This window comes from Daphnia pulex, chromosome 2 (genome assembly GCF_021134715.1).
Source record: "Daphnia pulex isolate KAP4 chromosome 2, ASM2113471v1".
Taxonomy (NCBI): Eukaryota; Metazoa; Arthropoda; class Branchiopoda; order Diplostraca; family Daphniidae; genus Daphnia; species Daphnia pulex.
Window position 1 is genome coordinate 13,061,485 of NC_060018.1, and position 20,229 is coordinate 13,081,713.

The 20,229-nt window shown below is 44.2% G+C and overlaps 2 protein-coding genes and 2 long non-coding RNA genes across 4 annotated transcripts; 2 read left to right on the forward strand and 2 right to left on the reverse strand.

The window, feature by feature from the left end:
* Nucleotides 1–259: 259 nt before the first annotated feature.
* LOC124209493 lies at nt 260–1,339 on the reverse strand. The gene is made up of 2 exons (XR_006880928.1): nt 1,188–1,339; nt 260–1,119 (listed from the first exon to the last, which is right to left on the reverse strand). It is a non-coding gene; the product is annotated as an uncharacterized LOC124209493 (long non-coding RNA).
* A 6,068-nt stretch (nt 1,340–7,407) lies between these two features.
* On the forward strand, nt 7,408–18,655 carry LOC124202276 (transmembrane channel-like protein). Its single transcript, XM_046598587.1, has 15 exons — nt 7,408–7,868; nt 9,562–9,730; nt 9,837–10,074; nt 10,154–10,430; nt 11,924–12,112; nt 12,184–12,422; nt 12,511–12,886; nt 12,943–13,013; nt 13,076–14,265; nt 14,631–14,761; nt 16,119–16,285; nt 16,357–16,979; nt 17,341–17,915; nt 18,079–18,285; nt 18,425–18,655. The coding sequence occupies exons 1-15, from the start codon at nt 7,575–7,577 to the stop codon at nt 18,485–18,487; spliced, it is 4,809 nt and encodes a 1,602-aa protein (XP_046454543.1). The 5' UTR covers nt 7,408–7,574; the 3' UTR covers nt 18,488–18,655.
* LOC124202401 lies at nt 14,900–16,044 on the forward strand. The gene is made up of 2 exons (XM_046598751.1): nt 14,900–15,077; nt 15,147–16,044. The coding sequence occupies exon 2, from the start codon at nt 15,147–15,149 to the stop codon at nt 15,912–15,914; it is 768 nt and encodes a 255-aa protein (XP_046454707.1). The 5' UTR covers nt 14,900–15,077; the 3' UTR covers nt 15,915–16,044.
* Nucleotides 18,656–18,767: 112 nt separating the features above from the next.
* LOC124202444 lies at nt 18,768–19,659 on the reverse strand. Its single transcript, XR_006878131.1, has 2 exons — nt 19,418–19,659; nt 18,768–19,333 (listed from the first exon to the last, which is right to left on the reverse strand). It is a non-coding gene; the product is annotated as an uncharacterized LOC124202444 (long non-coding RNA).
* Nucleotides 19,660–20,229: the final 570 nt, after the last annotated feature.

A 20,229-nucleotide genomic window follows, 5' to 3' on the forward strand; every position in this document is an offset into this window, starting at 1 on the left:
TTCCCTTCTGGCCGAGTATTTACATGTGATTACTTAAAATATTATACCTACGTACACCATCATCATCATCATCATAGAAATTCAATATTTTTGAAGCCAATCAACAGAAGAAAGCGAAGAAAGGTGCAATGATAGAGCCGGGAGGGGGAAACGGACACAACAATCGACAAGAAAAATTTTGTCTTTTATAATTTGAAAAGACTTTTTATTCCGTCCGTCCGTCCGTTTTTGTTTGACGGAAGAAAAAACGTTCGTGTCACTCGATGATGCGGCGGAAAAAAGCTGCGGACGTGAAAAGAACGAAGGAAGGGGGACAATGACACGTCACAAAACGTTAAGGACTCTCGATGATATTCCACACAACACCAAATAAGGTGGGAGATATTGAAGAAGAAGACGGGGCCCGGTTGCTGCTGAGACTGTCAGGGTCTTTTAGAAATGGGACGTCATTGTGTTGGGCGTCTAATATCCCCCACAACAACAAGAGGATCAGTTCCCCCATGTGCCATAATAGCACACGCAGTGATGACAAAAAAGGTCTAGAAAACCCCGGCGTCCGTCCTACCGGACAGAAAAGGTTCCCCTCCAATTAGCGAAAAAAGATGTTGAGACTGGAGAATCAAAAAAAAGGTAGGCGGACATGGAAAAGAAGAAAAAAAGTTCCACGGACCATCCCGACTGAATGAATTGAATAGATAAAAGAAGAAGAAGATTTATTAAAAGAATTAATAGTTTCTTGCTGTACAGCATCCGGTAGCTGATTTGCGGCGGATCTCCCAGTTATCGCTGCTGGTAGTAGTAGTAAGTTCTTTCTATATATCTGCTCGGATGGATGGATGGATCATCTCTGACTGCACCGCGCGCGGATGGGAAATGAAAAACACAACGGGAGACGAAAAAGAAAAGAAAAGAAATAATCTTTTCTTCTTCTTCTTCTTCTTCTTTTTCGGTTGGGAGAAAAGAGAAATCCGACAAATCTCATCATCATTGTGTCCACCTTGACGCCCGTTCCAATGTGCACACACACAAGACGATGATGATGGACCATTGGGAGAAAATATCAGACAAAAAAATCAAAAAGAAACGGCCAGGATGGGCGTTGTCCACAACCCCGGAGCTCTTTTGATTGAAACAAAAATACAAAATTTTAAAATCTAAAAAAAAGGAGCTACTATACACATTTTTACCTGACTGGGAGATTTAGTTTTTCCTGATTCTATTCACAACAAAAGGTGGAGAAACTTTTGTTTAGGGTAGAAAGAGACACGCAGAGGTTTTTCTTTCTTTTTCTCATGTGATCATTATTTCTTTCGGGTTGTTCCTCTACCAGGAGCTAGGAGAGATAATAAGAGGAGCAGAGTCGCAGACAATCGGCCCCTACAGGCAACACCGAAAATCACAAGAAGAAAAAAAGAGATGAAAAGAAGAAGAAGAAGAATCGGTGGGCGTGCAGTTGTGTTGTCTTGTGTGTGTGTCTGCCATGTGATCGGCATAACTAATTCCCCCTTCTTCTTCTTCATTTCGTTTGGGGGGGATACAATCACGCCTAAAAATAGCATTTCTATCCCGAAAACAAAACTTAAATCTAACCAAATTTCTACCACCCCGATTGTTTTTTCCAAAAAAATAGTCGTAAGGCCATTTCGTACATTTCCTACAATCGTTTGTTTTTCAAACACACGGCGCCATCTTCAGATAGACACAGCTGGGCTAACAATCTTCTTCTTCTTCTTCTTTGGCTAGGAGAGAGGGGGGGATATAAGTATACAAGACAGGCGGGGATGGATGTAGATAGACTCGGCAGCGCTCCAGGCGTGAATACACAACGAAGCCCCAGCAGTTTCGTGGGCTAGCAACAAGTTCTTCTTCTTCTTCTTGTTGCCTTCAAGGTCGGCCGTCCGGTCCGACTGTCTAGGAGGACGGACGGACTCTCTTTGCATGTTGTCCATCCTCTTTTTACCTTCATCATCATCATCATCTCTTCTTCTTCTTCTTCTTCTTCTTCTTTTTGGCCTTGGAAGAGCAACACGAACGTGTATCAGACACACACACACGCACGCACACGCAAGAGCACCTTATTCTGCTCCCGGTGTACCTCCTCCTGCTGCTGCCTCTGGGTCCAGCCGAGAGTTGTTGTCTCTTGTTGTTGTACATCAAAACATATTATCCTCTCTCTCGTCTAACCTTGGGCTTCTTTTTCTTCTTCTTCCACTTTTTTGACACTGAGTCGACTCGACTAAATCACGTGAAACGAGACGACGCAGCTCCTCCCTTGTTGGCTGCTCCTTGTCGTACCTCTCGTCCTTTTTATTTTTATTTTCTTTTCCCAAACGCTGCGGGAGGAAGAAGAGGAGGACAACTGCGACAGCAGACGGATGTGATTTCATTTCAAGGCGATGTTCTGTTCTACGTCTCCCATGGCAACAATTGTGTCTATTGTCTCTCTTCTCTTCTAGCTTCGTTCTCTCTGGTGATTTTCAATCTCGTCGGAGGAGACTATAGGAGAGACTAGGAGGAGGATGACGTGCTGGGCTCCATGGGTGGGGGGTCTACACAGAAGGAAAAAGGGGGAAAATTGAGGGATGAAATAAAAAGGGCCAATCTACTTCTAATCACATTTCTCATTTTCCCCCTTCCAAACCCTCAGTCATATTTTCACAAGGAAGAGATAGATAAGACAAGGAAAAGTGGGGCCGCTGGCCCTCTAACGGCCGGAAGCATTTCATTGCCCCATATCGTCCAGCCCGACAGAAAAACAAAAATAACAAAACGGTGGGTGGCTCAGCTCGTAAATGTCCAACCAGTCCGATCTGCTGGACATTCCTATCGACCCCCCTATTACTTTTTTGGCGATAATATTCCTGCCTTCTTCCCCCTTACGTTCACTTGAACCTAATTTCGTGTTGACCACCTGCTGTTGACCTTCTCTCTAGGAAAAATAGAAAAAAGAGTCTAGAGGGATAAGATAAAAAAGTGGAGATAACAAGAAGAGAGGTGGGCATCAGGGGTGAAAGATTACGTGTGTTGTGTTGTTGTTTCTCGCCATTCCTCTTCTTCTTCTCCCATTTCCCATCGTCCCCCCAGCACGCGCCCCACCGCACCAAAAAGGTATAGACGAGGCAACAAGTGACAAAGATGGAACGGTTGTAAATGCGAAAAAATAAGAAAAATAAGAAGAAAATAACAAGAAAGAAAATAGAGGATATCTCCACCGTGTGTTGTTGGTGTTGTTTTGCCCCCCCCCCCCTCAAAAAGGAAGGGGGGAAACAGCAGGTGGGCGAGACACCGCACAACATCTTCTAAGAAATGAATCAGGGAGGAGTTGGTTGCAGCCCAAGAGATGAGCTCGTGCCAACCTTTGGAAATATCACGACGACATTTTTTCGGGGGGTTCTTCTTCTATTTCTTGTTTCCCGTGGGCGTGAAATATTTAGAGATGGACGGAAATAACATCGTGTCACGAAATCCGCAACGCCGTGAATCATCGCCACTGACGACGGACGCACTTTGTCGTTTGTTGTTGTGTAATCGCAAGTCATAACTGTCCCGGCAGTCCCGTTCCACTAGACTCTCTCTCTCTCTCTCACACGCTCCATCAACTCTGGAGCAGAAAACAAACCAACTATGGTTGTTGTTGTGGGGGGACAGACAGCAGCAACAACAACAACCGCCTAATGTGTGTCGTATTTCATTGCGGACAAGAGTTTTTGATTTGAAAAATGTTCGGTTCACATTTTTTTCCCTTGTGCTGCTGCTGCTGCTGCTGCCGCCCGAGTCATTACGATAATTTCACGCGGTGCATATACACGAGAATGGATGTGAGTGAGTGTGGAAACCATTCAGAGTTAAATTATCTCCCTGGCTGGCCCTTTTTTTGATTATTTTACAGAGAAGAGAGAAATAAAATAAAATAAAATGAAAAAAAGTTGGTCATTTCTCATTAGAAAATGAAATTTCCTCGGCTGTTAAATAAGAGAAAGAATGGGAGAAACGGGTGGTGGTGGTGTAAATTTATTGTTTCTCTCCTCAGTCAGAGAGAGAGAGAGACTATGGGCCTCGCCGGATAATATCCAATCAGAATTCCAAAAAGTCAAAAAGAAGAAAAAATAAAGAAGAAGAAGAAGATTCTTTTTATTTTATTTTTTCCCAATTTCTTTTTGGCTTTGGCTTGGCTTCGAGGCTCATTTATTTCCCACCCAATTTACACCTGTGCTGATGCCCAGATGTTCTCCTTGAAATGATTTAAAATCTTCTTTTATATATTCACAAAAAAGAGAAAAATGATTTCAGCGCGACTCTGACATGATCCGTGTGACATCGTCTAATCACCGGATGTGTCATTTTCTCTCCCGTCATCTTTTACGTCACGACATAATGGCTGAAAAGAAGAAGAAGAAGAAGAAGCTCCGTCCATCCAGCGGAATAGATTCCGACTTGATTCCAGCAGCCCCCAGGTGGTGGTGGCGGGGTCGCGTGCTGCTGCTGCTGAAGCTACGGGGCCTTTTAAATAAAAAAAAAAAGAAATTCCCAACGGCTTCTTCTTCTTGTTTCCCCAACGGTTTTTCACGCCAGCTGGGGGCTGGATGGATGGATCCACCCTCCCCTCCCTCCCCTATATACCTCTCTCTCTCCCCCTTTCTCTTTTTTGATACTCCTCGGATATCCAGCGGGTATATACATATACACGTAAAGTATAAAAATAATCATAAATGCTGCCTGATCTCAAACGCCAAAAGGGACACACGGAGGAGGACGCTGGGCTCGAGGAGACACACAGCACAACGGTCGTTCGGTCGTACTAGGACTCTGGACTCTATAGCAACAACAGGAGAAGGGGAAGGGGATTTGATAAGGACGACGGCGGCGGTTATACATATAATCCGACCAATGGCAGCCATTCAAACAAACTTTAGAATCTGATTCTTTTTTTTTGGGCTGGGAGCTGAGCTGGTGTGTATTTAATATTTAAAACCTCTTGGCATTGATGTGTCAAATCTGGCAGACACTAACAAAAACAGCAATTTGAATATTCAAAATGAAAGAAAAGGAAAAGAAAGGTTTAATTTCGGCTTGTCCGGCCCGCTGTCAGTTGTTTCATCATTTTCGCCAAAAAGGAAAAAAGTTGAATCGCATTGACGTCACAGAGTCGAATAAAAATAATAATAATTCCGAAACACCAAAATAGTAAATTCCTTGTGTTTTGTCCATTTAACCCAAAACGGGACCGACGACTAATCCGTCGGTTGTTTTTCTCGCTTCTTTTGATCATTTTTATATCAACAAATTTTTTCTATACACAACGCCAAGACAATGCGTCATATAAAAATCGGTTAGTTGGAAAAAAATAAGGCCGACACCCAAAAAAAAAGATTTCGACAGAAATCAAAGGGAATTATTATTATTATTACGACACAATCATTAAAAACGATTTCACGACGAAATATTAGTTTTTAAATTCATAAAAATCGTCGTATTTTTCAAACAAAAAAATTTTTAGAAAAAGAAACTTTCGGATGGCGCTGCATATGTAAATAGTCTGTCTGTCTGTCTCTCGTTAGTGGCTGGAATTAATAATCAAAAAAGAGGAAATTCCAGAAAAATGGAGGGGAACACGATAAATAAATTTTAAAATCATTTATTATCATCATCTTTCTCTCGTGTTACGGTAGTTCTTCTTCTTTCGTACGTTCATCATCATCTCCCCCCTTTCACCTTATTTGGAATATATTCCAACGGAAAAATATTTTTTAAAAAAATGTTTGGTGTTATTTAAATGACCTGAGCTCTCTCGCGTGTTCCAGAAAAAATAAAACTAAATCCCTAAAACATTTTCACCTTATCGTTTTTTAAAACAAGAAAATCTCATTTCCACTTTTTTTTAGTAAGGGGGGGAAAAAGGTAATTTTAGTTTGACTTCATTTACCTGTTGTGGCCCCAGTGATTGTAACCGGAGCCCCCCATATCTCCTCCTACTCCTCGGTGGATATATACATGTAGTTAATACGAAACAACATTTTCCATGTCTTTTTTTCGGCATAATGGTCTTGAAGAAGAAGAACATTCCACCGTTTCAAGTTAACTGGGAAAGGGGAGAGCCATGCAGTAATGTTAGACCCAATTATCGCTGCTAAGGGCAGTTTCTCCAACGTCTTTTCCAAAATGAAATTCCGGGTTCGATTTATATTTAAGAAAATGGGAAAAATAAGAAAAAAGGTTTTTACGTTGGGTTGAACGACAACGAAGAAAAAAAAAGAAGGTGGAGGACCAATCGAGTCGAGATTTGATGGTGATGGCAACTAAACTTTTTGGTGTTTTTACGACGTCCCAAAAAAAAAGAAAACAAAAAAAGTCGATCGACTAAACAAAATGGAAGAATTTGATTTTTCCACAAATATTTGACGGTGGTGGTGGGGGTTTGGGCTGGATAAAAGCTCATTAGCAGTACACACATGTCCTTGCCTTTTTTATCTCTCCACAGCCGTCAAAATCGTCGAGCCAAACGGCGACAACGCCCTAAATATTTTTCCCCAATTTTTTTTTTAAATTTATTTCCCCTCCGCATTTTAAAAAAGTCTCGAGAGGCCACACCCACAGGATGGTACTATCTAAAAATGCGAACCAAGTGAAATCAATTTTTTTGCGTCTCCAGCAGTGGAAAAATAGACGGCCCAGCTGCTGCCCGTTTGATTTAGAAATCAAAAAGTCTCGAAAGGGAAAAAAGATACAACTGACGGACGACTGGCGCCACAAAAGCTGAAAATGAATTAAAGAAGAGAATGATTATATAAATAATAGCCAGCACGTCAGCTAGCCACAAGAGCCAAGATGAAAGAGAAAACCTGATTTCTTCCATCCAGGCTATCGCAGTAATAATAATAATCACATTTAACAAAAACCCACCACAACAACTTTTATTTTAAAACTTTTTTGGAGGTTTCGGTTGTTTTGTTTCGGTTTGACTGACGTGATGTGACTGGCACCTGAGGGGGAAATTTTGACTTTTAAAAAATCAATTATTCATTAGTTGGGGGGAAAACAAAAAGTTGCAAATGCGACCGCGCCATCACCTCATTTGATTTATACGTTACGAAAGAAGTAAAAATCACATTTTTTCTCATTGCAGGTGCTCTTATCTGCTCTCCGCCGCTGTTGATGATGATGACGACCACGCCCGGAAAACATCGACCCCGCGACCCAGCCCAAAAGTCCAACACACAATCAAAACAAATGGGAAAGTGTGTACGGTACCGCAGCAGTGTTCCATCATCATCGGAATTTTCCATCACAATTTGATATCCATCGTTTAGCCGTTTAGCAGGAAGTTTTGGGTGGGGTTGGCGTCGGCGTCGTCGTTCTCCCTCCCAAATAAAAAACATACATGACCAGAGCTCGTATGAAATTTATTTTGTGGGGTTGTTTTCCCTAATAATAAAGAAAAACTGGTCGGCCAAGGGATTAGACATCCAGTGACCATCGAGCGATCCTGTCGGATGATTTGCTCCGTCGTAAATTATTAAAAAAAGAGACGAAAAGTCGAAAAAGGTCAAAGTGTGTTTTATGTGCGGAATTGAGAGATGGCGACGGGCGGGGACGACACGGCGATCGTCGATCAAGATGAAGATCCACCAGTCGAGACGAAACAACTAGGAGCGGAAGAAGACGAAAGCGGATGGCTCGACAACGACGATAAGGATCAGCAGCAGGGCGTTGGCCGACCAAGGAAACAATCCAAACGCAATGCAGGAGCGGCAGGTATCTTGCGCATCGACACTACAGCCGCAACCGCTGCCGGATTCAACAGTCGCCGGAAGAGTTCAGCCAGTTCAGTCGGAGATTTCCGCAGCGGCGCCACTTATTTAAATCCCCAGGTAAAGACAAAACGAAATAAAAACCTGAAATTCTTGTTTCTTTTGAGTCAAACGAATGCACGGAGAGAACCGGTTGATATTCACGCGCCGTTTGTAATTCCGTCGTGATATTCCGAGAATTCCGCGCCCGTGATCAAAAAGACAAAACGTACGTACGTGTTTCGCCACCAGGGGAAATATTTGAAAAAACAAGAAAATTTCATTTCTCCAGACCATTTTCCTTTTTATTTTAACTATTGTCGTCTGAGCCTCTTGGCGTTTTTTCTCACCTGTACACTAGACGCCAGTGAAAGGTAAGAAAAAAGCGTCGATGAATATCTCCGTCCTAAAGAAAAAAGAATTCCACTTGTATAGGAAAGATAAAAGCTTTTTCTTTCTCTTTTATAATCATAATATCTGAGCTGGCGTGTTTCTTTTTTAAATTTTTATTTCCTTTTGACTGTCTCTATACACACTCGGCAATGTTATTCGCGTATGTATACGAGAGATCTAAATCTTCTTCTTCTTCTTATTTCAACGGTCAGACGTTTACGACTTGACGTAAATGTTTTTCTTTCTCCCGACATTCAATCATTTTCTCTTTTCGTGTTTCTTTTCTATTCGAATTTATTTTGACAAAATGAGGGTGAAACAAAAGTGGACGACAGGTGAACGGACCACACCGCCTTGTGTGTCTTGTGTCTCTTATAAGAGAGAATAAAAACACAATGGGGCATAGAAGAACTGCGTCATAGTTGTTAGAGAGACAAAACCGCTAGCCGTTCTAGGACAGACAAGAGAGGCCCATAAGAAAACTTTGATTGGCTCTACCACAAGTCCCAGAGCGAAAGAAATCCGTCACACATCTCCCCATATAGTATCCAACTGGCCGAAAAAGGAATGATTTGAATTTTTCCTTTTTCCAGTTAAAAGAAAAAATAGAGTCGTGATTATAATAAAAGAAAAGTTGTTTCTTTGACAGAGAAACGAGAACAACCGGTTCAGTTTGAAAAAAGAGACGGTTGCGAAATTGAGTTGAACATTTTGATAGCTCTATCGTCCATCATCATTCATCAGAGTAGTACAGCTCTCCACGTTGTTTTTCTATGCTGAGAGTCTCTGTCTGCCCGAATATTCAAATGTATATCAAAACAGCAGGTCCTTTTTCCCCCCCACCATATAAAGGAGAAAGAAAAGAAGAAAAAACTGTTTTTTTACGATTATGATTGTGCTGCCTATATAAGTATAGCTGGAGAGAGTAGACGAGTTGTAAAAACCTATTACTAATACGCCGGGGCCCCTTTTGGCGCATTCCGCAATTGCATAACAATTCCAGGTTAGATTAAAAAAAAAGTCGGACGGAGAAATGTCCATTTTCTCCCGCGCGTTTCTATTTGTTTAATGACATGGACGTAGGGACGGTTTTACTTTATTTGAATGAAATTGGCGTTACATCTGTCAACGTGATGCGGAGGCACAACCCCAGCAGCAGCTTAGATGTTTTATATTTCGGTTCGATCCATCTTATTACTGGAGGATTTGTTGTTGTTTTTGTGTGTGACTTTGTGGTGGAGGAATGCCCTGCGGGGTGGGGCATCATTTGCATAGTTCACTCCATCACGGCTTTGACAGCGATCCATTTCTGTAATAAATCTCCAATATGTGTTTTCTTTCTGTCTGTGTGTTATTTGTTATTTGTTTGTTATTCCCGCAGGCGGATGAGAAATCTCCATTGCCGTCGGCCGATCGTCTTTCCGTCAGTTTCATCATGGGAGAAAGGGCCGACGCATCCAGCGTGGGTTCCGGCAGGATGGATTCGCCGCTCAGTGCCATCCACCACCACCATCTCTCCAATAATCAACCCCAGCACTATTTAGACATTGGTAATCATTGCATCATCACTCGTAACCCAAATTTTTATAACCCCTTCCCCCCCCCATCCATCCGGATGTCCTGCCATAATTTTCGTTGATATAAATTTCCAATTAGACGACGAATATGACGACGACGAGTACTCGATTGCGGCGTCGAGTATCCTGCAGCAGCAACAGCGTCGACGCTCCGGCCCTGGCGGCGGAGGTGGGAGGTCGAGTTTGAATCGACGGACCAGGTCCTTCCGTCGTGGTGGACGCAGACCTTCCTCGCCCTTTCCGGGCGACGAACTTTCAATGGGCGGACGGAGACGAACGTCACGCGGGTTCTCGGTCGCCACCATCAGCTCGGCCGAGTAAAAATTCCCGTTTCCCCCCCATTTTTTGACGGATGATTTTGATTGACGGCCCGGGTCGCTTTCATCATTTTTTCAGGATTGGAATGGACGAGACGGGCGGGGGCTTTTACGACCAGCAACAACAACAGCGGGAAGTTGCCGAGTCGGCCGCCGCCGCCCTGGAGCATGTGGCGCTCCACAAGGAAGTGGTGCAGAACATGCGCTACCAGCCGTGGGACATGGGACGAAAGTTGCGGGTCCTCAGACGGGCCAAAAGCTTCGTCCGACAACACGAAGGCGCCCTCCAGCAGCGGCTGGCCGAATCACGCACCGCCAAAGACGTCTTTGCCCGCGGACGCCTTCTACTAGCCAAAGTAAATGTCGTAATAGATCGCCCCTATCGTGCTGCCATCTAGCGGTGGCCAACCAAGAGGTGCCCGTGTGGCGCCAGGTCCCTCTTGGTTTAAAACATGTTTTAGTTGCAGTTTGCTTTAAGTGTTTAAAGTTCAAATAGTTTGGGATTTGGTTGCTTATCCTCACAGTAAAAGATATGAGGTAGTCTAAGTAAAAAACAAGCCTGATCTGCAGTAGTTCTATAAATGAGCTATTCAATGTACACTGACTGTGTTAAAACAAAAAAGGGCAAGAGAAAAACGGTTGCAGTCAATCACCTAGCTCAGGAATACTCCTTAACCATTTACAATCAAAGCCATCAAAAGGTCAGAAAGGAAAAATGTAGATTTATTTTTGTCCTACCTTAATGCCAGGGAAATCCACAGCCAGGCATCCACAGTTGCTCCATCCATCCGCTGAAGAGTTGAATAGGCCGGGCAGGATAGGAAAAAAGAGGGTCCTCGTGAATACACCCACACGAGGACATTTAAAGAAAGGGGAATTTCTTTCTGAGAATGCTGTTTACCTGTCAATAAAAAATAAAAAATGGGTTACGAAAAAAATATTGGCAGAAATAAAGTAAGGAAAAGTTGTAAATGAGACAGTGGGTAAAACCTAATTGTGAATCAATGGGAGAATTTGAGGTTTCGATGTAATAAGCTGCATTGATGTGAGTCACACATCATTAAAGCACCTAATAGGTTGTACAAAATAAAAGTATCACAAATCATTATCCTAGCAATTAAACTGAGATTTTTGCTGGTTAAAGCTGCTCAATACCAGCACAAGCCAAACTGGCATATCTTGTGGTTACGATGGCTGTCTCTGGCCTCACATCAATATGCACAAAGGAAAAAGGTTATGTGAGTGCAAACAATCTGCCATGTATGGGCTTACATGATGAATACTGTAGTCAAAAACTAACATTTCACAAATCATTTTCTATTCATTTCACAAACAGGTTTAACTTACTATTTAAGCTCCCATAATTATTCTATTGGCCTATTCTTAGTTTTAATATTTACCCGCCAAAAACAGCATGGAGTGGATCGAGATATGGAGAGCTGCGAAACCAGACACCACACGAGACACGACCACAATTTTGTTTTACTTATTGTCATTTCATTTGTTCTGTTCTTTTTCGTACAGCCACGTTTTCAAAAATTGTTTGTTATGTTGTTTAAATAATCTTGGAATTTTGTCTCTTTTCCAAAACTGGTGAACTGCTTGCCGTGAAGGTGTGATTGACCGTGAACAAAGCGACAGCAGACGACACTAATTTTCTAAGTTCTAATTAATTGCTTTGATTAATAAGATATCGATAGATTAAGAATCGATAAAAAGTAACAAAATTTGCAGTTTTGCACGAAAACTGCAGATAATATCATTTTTAAAAACCTAAACCGTCACATTAAGATATTTCAGGACCCTGTTGTAAGCCCAGATGGAATTTAAAATTTCCTATTTCCCACAGGCTGTCCAGCTGAGTGTGCGGGAAATTCGAAATTTGATTTCGTTCCTGGTGCCGTGGGAGGCGCGAATCAAAGAAATCGAATCTCTTTTCGGATCGGCTGTCGCCTCCTATTTCACTTTTCTCCGCTGGGTCTTTTGGATCAATCTCGTCCTGACGGCCTGTTTCGCCGTTTTCGTCGTCGTCCCAGAAGTATAACTTCAAATACATTTTATTTTATATGATTTCAACTTTTAAACTGGGTTCAAACCAATTTTACGAAGGTATTGGCGACGGAATGGGACGTGAGTGGCGAGCGCAAAGGATTGCTGCCGGAAGAGAAACGGACGGCCACGGACTTGCAGACCTTGTGGGACTTTGAGGGCATCCTGAAATATTCGCCCATCTTTTACGGTTTCTATAGCAACGCTTACGAGACCAACGAGGGATACAAACTGCCGTTCGCCTATTTCTTCACCGGACTCGTCCTCTACATGTACAGCTTCGTCGCCATCCTCCGCAAGTAAATAATCCGCGCAATTCCATTTGTGCTAACTTACAATTGGATTGAGTCTAAAAGATGATCTGCTATCAATTGTTTGTCAAAAAAGAATGGCCAAGAATTCTCGGATGGCCAAACTGTCGGACAAGGACGACGAGTGCACATTCACTTGGAAATTGTTCACCGGATGGGATTTCATGATCGGCCACCCGGAGACGGGCGAGAACCGCCGCTCGGCCATCACGCTCGGCTTCAAAGAGGCTCTGCTGGAGGAGGCCGAAAAGGAACGGGCCACCGAGAAATTGACCCGCAACGTCATCTGTCGCCGTTTGGCTGCCAATTTTCTGGTCCTGATGCTCCTCTGTTCGTCCGCCTACATTGTAGTTTTAGTTGTCGAGCGATCCACCGAGCCGGAAGCCGAATCCAATTGGTGGAGGCAGAATGAAATCACCGTCATCCTCTCCCTCATCTCCATCATCTTTCCCGTAAATTTTTATTTTTATTTGTTCTATTATTTTTAAATTAATTGTAATTCAATTAGAACATTTTCGAGCTGATTGGCATCTTGGAAAAGTACCACCCGCGTAGACAACTGCGTTGGCAATTGGCCAGGTACGAAAACTTTAATTGTACTACATTTGGATGGATTATTTAATTGGAAAGTTAATTAATAGGATCATGATCCTGAATTTGCTGAATTTGTACACGTTGATCTTTGCCCTTTTCGGCAAAGTCAACGCCATGACGACCCGACTGGCCGTCATGAAGGCCAACATTAGCCAGCAAGGACTCAACTTGGCCGATTTGTTGCTGGACCAGACGTCGTCATCGATGACGACTCCCATTTTCAACGCCACTTGGGAAAGCAGCGCCTATTACAACGTCACCGATCCTATTTTATTCATCCTCAACGCCACAGAGAGTCCCGGTCCGATCCTGCTGGACAATTATTCATCGACGTCAACCCAACCGGCAGTGACGGATGAAGAAGATGTTGACCTGACTGGAACTTGTTTCCAGATTATGGTCGATTGCTCCGCACTGGAGACGACGACCGATCCTCCACCCGTTAGGACGACAACTGCCGGGCCGGCCATTTCGGAAGAGGACGAACTCATTTACGACGAAGAAGATTACGAAACGGTGCCGGAACGATTGAAACGGCAATTGCTCCTGGACCAGACGACGGCCAATCCTTTGAGAACTACTCCGCAGAGTATCGGGCGATTGCTGGACTCTCTCAATTCGATCCTGCGCAATCTCAAGCGCAACACGACCCTCCGCCCAATTCCGTACACATCGACGCTGCCCTTTTCGACCTCATCCAGCAGCACCGAAAGCGGCGGCCCATCAACGACGACGAGTCCAGCAACTGCTGACCGGATGATGGAATCGACAGCCAGCAGCACGCCGGAATTGCTAGACGATCTGATCCGCTGGCACACTGCCGGATTGATTTTGACGACGGAAGAGGACGACTATGACGAGTTGGCCGACAATTCCAGCAGCGCCAGCATTTTCGAGGCTTTTAATCAAACGAATCCGGCGGATGATTTTATCGTCAACCAAGACAACGAGACGATTACCACCACTCAATTGCCGGAAGAGATGACGACAACCGTCCGGCTGACCATGTGCCCATTGGTCGTCTGTCCGTGGAACGACACGGTCGGATATTTCAGCAGTTTGACGACGACCAACTTGCCCAGCAGCGACGGCGGAGGAGATGAATCCAACGGGACGACGTTGCCGTGCCGCGGAGACAATCCGCAAGGATGCACTCCGTTCTGGACGAGTTCCAGGGATGAGACCATCACGTCGTTCCACTCATCCATCTCTGCTAGCAGCACACCATCCAGCAACGGTATCTAAACAACTTAAATTTGTTTTTTATAATCCCCATTCAACAATAAAATTGAAATCAAATTAAGCGGAAGGACATTTTTAAGCCGTTTCCTGGGTTTTTTTTATATTTCCCAGGCTTCCGGTAGATTAAACAATTTCAAAGTAGACAAATTCGAATAGAAAAGTTGTCCGCCATTGAAATTTGTTCAGTAAATTAAAAGGATATTTAGTCTATTTCATCCCACCCCGACTAATGTGTCAAACAAAAGGCGGAGTGAGGTAGAAAAAGAAATTTTGCGGCCCATTTGAGTTGAGCCGGTAAAAATGAGCCCAGGCTTTTATTTAAATCGAATCATTTCATTTCATTTATTTTGTTGGTTAAAGAGGAAGAAATGGCGGCGATGAGTAAGAAAACTCGACCCACATTGGATCCGGCCACCCGTTTGGAACTGCGCAAACTCTGCTGGGAGACCATGTTCGGCCAGGAACTCGTCAAATTAACCATCATGGATTTGGCAAGTCTTTTATTTCCGGATTATTAGACTTCTCCTCTTATTATAATCTTAAATATCAAACGAAGATGTGGAGCGCCAATCTTTTGTTGTTGGAAACTTGAAATAGTTTAAGATTATCTATATAAGAATTGATAGCCCCCTAGCCCCCCTACTTTCAAGCTGATTAAACGCCCACCTATTTCAAGGGCGTCTCGTTGAGAGTGACGCAATTGTCGACCCGCTTATATAAGTGGCTGTGAAGGATCCCATTATCGGCTCAGTTCGTCAGCTCCTCTTTTCTCGCACAGTCGTCTCAGACATCGCCAATTATTCAGAGGTAATCGCTACTATTTTTTAATTGTTTCAATTTTAAATTTAATTCGATATTTTGTTATTGATATAAAAGATGACGACCACTATCGCTCCGATGGCTTACACCAGTCTAGCCCCTGCTTATGGGGTTACTAATGCTCCTTATGTCGCTGGACCGATGTACGCTCCTCAAATGTCTGCTCCGATCCCGCTGTCTCCGGTCGTGATGATGCCGGAAAGTCTAATGGTGGAGGACACGATTGGTGAGTCTGGGCTGACCAAGCTCTTGAAGAAAGCGATCGCACTCCCGCTGGCCATCGTTCTGCCCATCGTGATCCCGTTGATTGTCATCATCAAGTATCTTGTCACTGGTGGCAGTTTCTTCGGCAAGAAGGCCGTTTTCGGTGTACCGGAAGCAGCGGCTCCTATTAACATCCAGCCGACGACGCCATTTTTCACGACACCTTTCCCGACCACCACGCCTGGACCCTACAACGGACCTCAAGGATTCTATTCCGGCCCTGGATCGGGAACTGGAACCTACGGTGGTGGACCTGTCAACGATTCAAATTGGAGCCAACAGAAACGCCGGGAAACTTCTTCCGGACTTCCGTCGATGAGTGTGGCGCAAGTTGAGCGATTGACTCAAATTGTTTTCGCCGCTATGCGCTCTGAGGAGTGCATCCAGCGTTTACTCTGCGAATTGGGTTCCATGTCGAAATCCTTTTCCGACACGGCCCATTCCGTCGCTGTGGCTGTCGAGTCGTTTGTTCCGGAATCCATCAAAGCCTCGTACGACGTTTTCGCCAAAGCGGAAAAGTGCGACCAGTACGTCTGCGGATCCCTTCAAGTCAAGAAATGATTCAATTTAATCTGTCCCACTATCTAATCCATGTGCAAAATTTTTAAATACCCAAATATCATTTGTATAGTGCAGTCAAAATTAATTTTAATTCAATATATATTAATGCTGGCATGATTTATTTAAAAACAAATTCTCTATTTTAATATTTTGGGTGGTTTAATTCAATTGGAAACGTCAACATGTTTGTCTTTTAATTTACAGATTTTCACGACGATATCGATTTTGATTATTGACTTTATCCGGGCCATTTTCGTCCGGGTTTTCAACGGATGTTGGTGCTGGGATTTGGAGAAATATTTCCCACAATACGGCGAATTTAAAATTGCTGAAAATATTTTGCATCTCGTTAATAATCAGGGCATGGTTTGGTGAGAAAGCCCGCCAAAATTGAATTATTCAAATTATTTATAATCAAATCATTTATTTAAAATTCACGCAGGATGGGCATGTTTTTCTCGCCTGGATTGCCGGCCATCAACATTTTCAAGTTGTTCCTGTTGCTCTACATCCGCTCGTGGGCGGTGCTCACATGCAACGTGCCGCACGAGGTGATTTTCAAAGCTTCCCGCTCCAACAACTTTTACCTGTGGCTCCTGCTGATCATGCTGTTCCTGTGCACGCTGCCGGTGGCCTACGCAATCGTGTGGCTGGAGCCGTCGTGGCACTGCGGCCCCTTTAGCGAATACTCGCGCATCTTTCACGTCATGACGCAGAGTTTGCTGAAAGCCACGCCCGACAGTCTCCACTGGGTCCTCAGTTACGTGGCCTCGCCCGGCGTCGTCATTCCGCTCCTCGTTCTCCTCATTCTCGTCATTTATTATTTGGTGTCGCTCAGCTCGTCGCTGAGGGAGGCCGTCACCGATTTGCGGACGCAACTTCGACGCGAACGCGACGCCGAACGTTTGAAAACGCGCCAGAAAAAGGAGGCCGAATCGGTGGCCGCTGTTCCCGACGCTGCGGCCGCCAAAGTCATTGCCCAATGGCGCAAAGCTGTTCCGTTCGCACCGACCAAATCGCAGACGATCCTTCCTCAAACGCTGGCCAAAGAAGCCGTCGACAAACGTAAATGTAAATCTGATTGGGTTGTTTCTTCTTCTTGATATTAAAAATGCAAATTCTATATACGGCGGATTGTCAGAGAAATAGGAACTGCTGGGAACATGTAGTTTTATAAGCCTCTTATATATTTTTTCCCCAGGAAATCAAATGGGGAAAAGTCACTTTTGCGTTTGCCCTTTTTTGTAGGTGGAATTTGTCCCCAGTTTCTAAAAATCCACCACTGGGAATAAAAGCGGGAAAATCTTTTCCTTTGAAATTGTATTTATACCAAAAAGATGAAAAATGAATTTCTTTTCTTTCGGGACTGTCGTTATGATCGGCTAATGAATTTCTTTTTCTTTTGATTTTCTTGGAAAACTAAAAGGCGGAGGAGGAGGGATGAAAGATGGGCTGCTGTTGCATCAACGCGCAGGAGCGTCGGCAGGAGCGTCGGCAGGAGCCCAGCCGAGAACTGCTGCTCCTGTTGGGATGACGACGGGACGTCAAGTTGGCCTCAGACGTGGCCAGCAACTGCCACCAGTCAAAGGATCACGAGGAGTCACCGCTGCTGCTACCACGACTGAATTTGACGGTGCCAGCGATTTGGATATTAGCGACTCGTTGCCGCACGACAGTCCCGTCTTGAACGGCCGCGCTGCTGGTCATCATCAGCCGCCCTTGCCAGGAGCAGCAGTGCCGGCCAGTCCGCCTCACCACCAGCCAGTCTATGCCTCCGTGGTCAAGAAGAAGAAGAAACCGAACAACAACATCAACAGTCCGCCGAGAGTAGACCAGCAACTAGCCAGTCATCAGCCGGACCAGCAGGAGCCGCTTAACAAAATGACGGACGCTCCTAGATCGCCGGCCAAAATCCCACTGATCCGCATCAGCCAGACGGAGAGCGTGGAGAGAGCCGAAAGGAATCCGCCCACTCCCATGACGGATCCGCCATCGCTGGAGGTAATTTTAACAAGAAATGAATTAAGTTTTCATCATTTCCTAAATTAATTGCCCACGCTGGAATTTCATTAGCTGCTCATTTCCTCTCTATGCTTTGCTCTAAATAGTCTTAATGAATTAATTAATCATATTATTGCCTGCGGGATAATAAAAATTAAAAAAGGATGGGACGACGACGGGACTGGTTGCCACGTCGCCCACCAAAATTCAGCACGGCGGCGGAGCTCTCAATTTGATTTTGCAACGGGCAAAGGAGAGACGGGCGCTGGCCATCAAACAGCAGCCCATCACTGTCAGCGAGTCGACGGCCGATTTGGTGCTGAACATGGAAGAAACGGCCCGCCGAGCCGACACTCCCGATCACGAAAAGGTATTATCATTCACTCTCGGCTCCTAAATCTCAAATTCTATTCCGCCCAGCAGTAGTGCAATATCATTTTCTTGATGTTCAACATATGTTCTATCTCTATACTTTTGTCTTTTTCCCGGAATGATCCGCAATCTCTCAGATGGATGAAACTTTGGATTCGATTTCGGACGAAACGCCCACCGTCACGGAAAATCAACAATAAAAAAACCAAACACACAACCAGATATAACAAATATATATCACGTGAAAACAAGGAAGAAGAGAAAAAAATGGGCGGCCGTGTGGTATCGACGAGGGAACTTTCGATCGATAACTCACGGCGACATCCGGAACGCGCAACACAACCCCCCCGAAAAATTGGATAAGAAAAAGCTATAGTACTACCAGAATATAAAATCATTAATCTTTTTTTGACGTATCATATTGTCTTTGTCGTGTGTTGTACACGTATCAATTTCTACTTCTTTTTTAATCATCTCCTTTTTCTTGTTTGAAATTCCCGCCAAAAATTGATTTCCTTCTTTTATTGGTGTGTTGGACTAGTCATTGGCTCTTGTCTCTACTGTCGGTTATTGCCACATTTTTTCCCGCTTTTTCACTTTCATCTTTTTATTCTTAAAAAAGAAATTATTTCTCCGCACATGACAAAATACAAAAATTTCAAAAATTTCAAAAAATAAGAGAAACATTTCGATTTTGATCCGGAGCCCGAAAGGATGTGCGCGTGAATGGCGCCGGAATTTGTGGTGCGGATCGTGGGGTATGTTATGTCTCAAATAAGGCGCCAGTGGGAGAGGATGACGTAAACTAGGAGCCAAAGGAGCCAAAGGGCTGCCGTTGCGAGAAACAAGCGGATTTTGACGATCGATTCAAAGTCTTGAGGCTCTTCCATTTCTTTGTGTCGCGATGCTGTGGCGGCTGCCAACGACTTCCGGTCGGTGCTCATTGGTTGGCCGGCAGTTATTAGGACCGTGTTCATTCCACTCATTTGATGCTGGATCGTCTTGGCGTCGCTTTCGCCCGAGCGCATCCGATTTCGACCTGTTGTCTTGGATCCAATTTCACTCGAATAATTCCGGCCATATACCGAATCAATATTAGAGACAACGCTGGATGGGAATTGAACTCTTACCAACGAATGGATTGGTGGTGCGGATCCGTACTGCCTCAACTCGGACGCATCGCTCACGAGTGTTTGCTTCTCATCCGGCGGAGGCGACGATTTCCCCATTCAACACGCAATACAATTGGCGACGACTTTGTGTGTACACTAGAAGAAATAGAGAGAAAAAAGGAGCGAATGATCAATGCTCCAACAGATCTCTCACGTCAGTTGGAAACAGTTGACGGCACACATTTTGCGGTGTACCGCTCGGACTGTCACAGACAGACACGACAAACACACATCATGTCTCTTTCAACAGCTGTTGCACATTAGGGACCACACTGCGAACCAATCGAGAAATGTTATTTGCACTCGACTGGGCGGATTTTCATCGTCTCGATTCTTTTCTCAAGTATTTCTTCGGGCGAATCGTTTAAATTACAAAAGGCCTTCATTTATATTAGATAGGAGACAAGTTTGACTCGTCTATTTATCCGACGCTTGTTGTATAGTTGATGATGACTCAATAAAACCAGTCACGACCGCTTTTGCTGCTTTAACCCGCGTGATACTTTGTACCTAGGCCACCACCACCAACTTTGTCGTTCTATTGACTATGTGTCGGCTGAGACATTGTCATCTCAAATTGGACGACAGGAAGAGCCTTAATGAACTTCTTTCTCGGCGACTCTTTTTTCCATCCATCCATCCATCCTCGTGATGCCAACTCTTACATCTTTCCATCCCGCCGTATAATAAAGACCAGCGTGTGTAGCTATATACAGAATTTGGAGAAAGCCTCTTTTCCTTCTCTCTGATTGGTCTCACAGGATTTCTGT

What these genes read in the sequence shown, in the direction of transcription:
- LOC124202276 (XM_046598587.1), top strand. Translation starts at nt 7,575, where the DNA reads ATGGCGACGGGCGGGGACGACACGGCGATCGTCGATCAAGATGAAGAT. An exon ending in TTCGTCGCCATCCTCCGCAA is followed by an intron (nt 12,423 to 12,510) that starts GTAAATAATCCG and finishes TTGTCAAAAAAG; the next exon opens with AATGGCCAAGAATTCTCGGA. An exon ending in CTGCGTTGGCAATTGGCCAG is followed by an intron (nt 13,014 to 13,075) that starts GTACGAAAACTT and finishes GTTAATTAATAG; the next exon opens with GATCATGATCCTGAATTTGC.
- LOC124202401 (XM_046598751.1), top strand. Translation starts at nt 15,147, where the DNA reads ATGACGACCACTATCGCTCCGATGGCTTACACCAGTCTAGCCCCTGCT.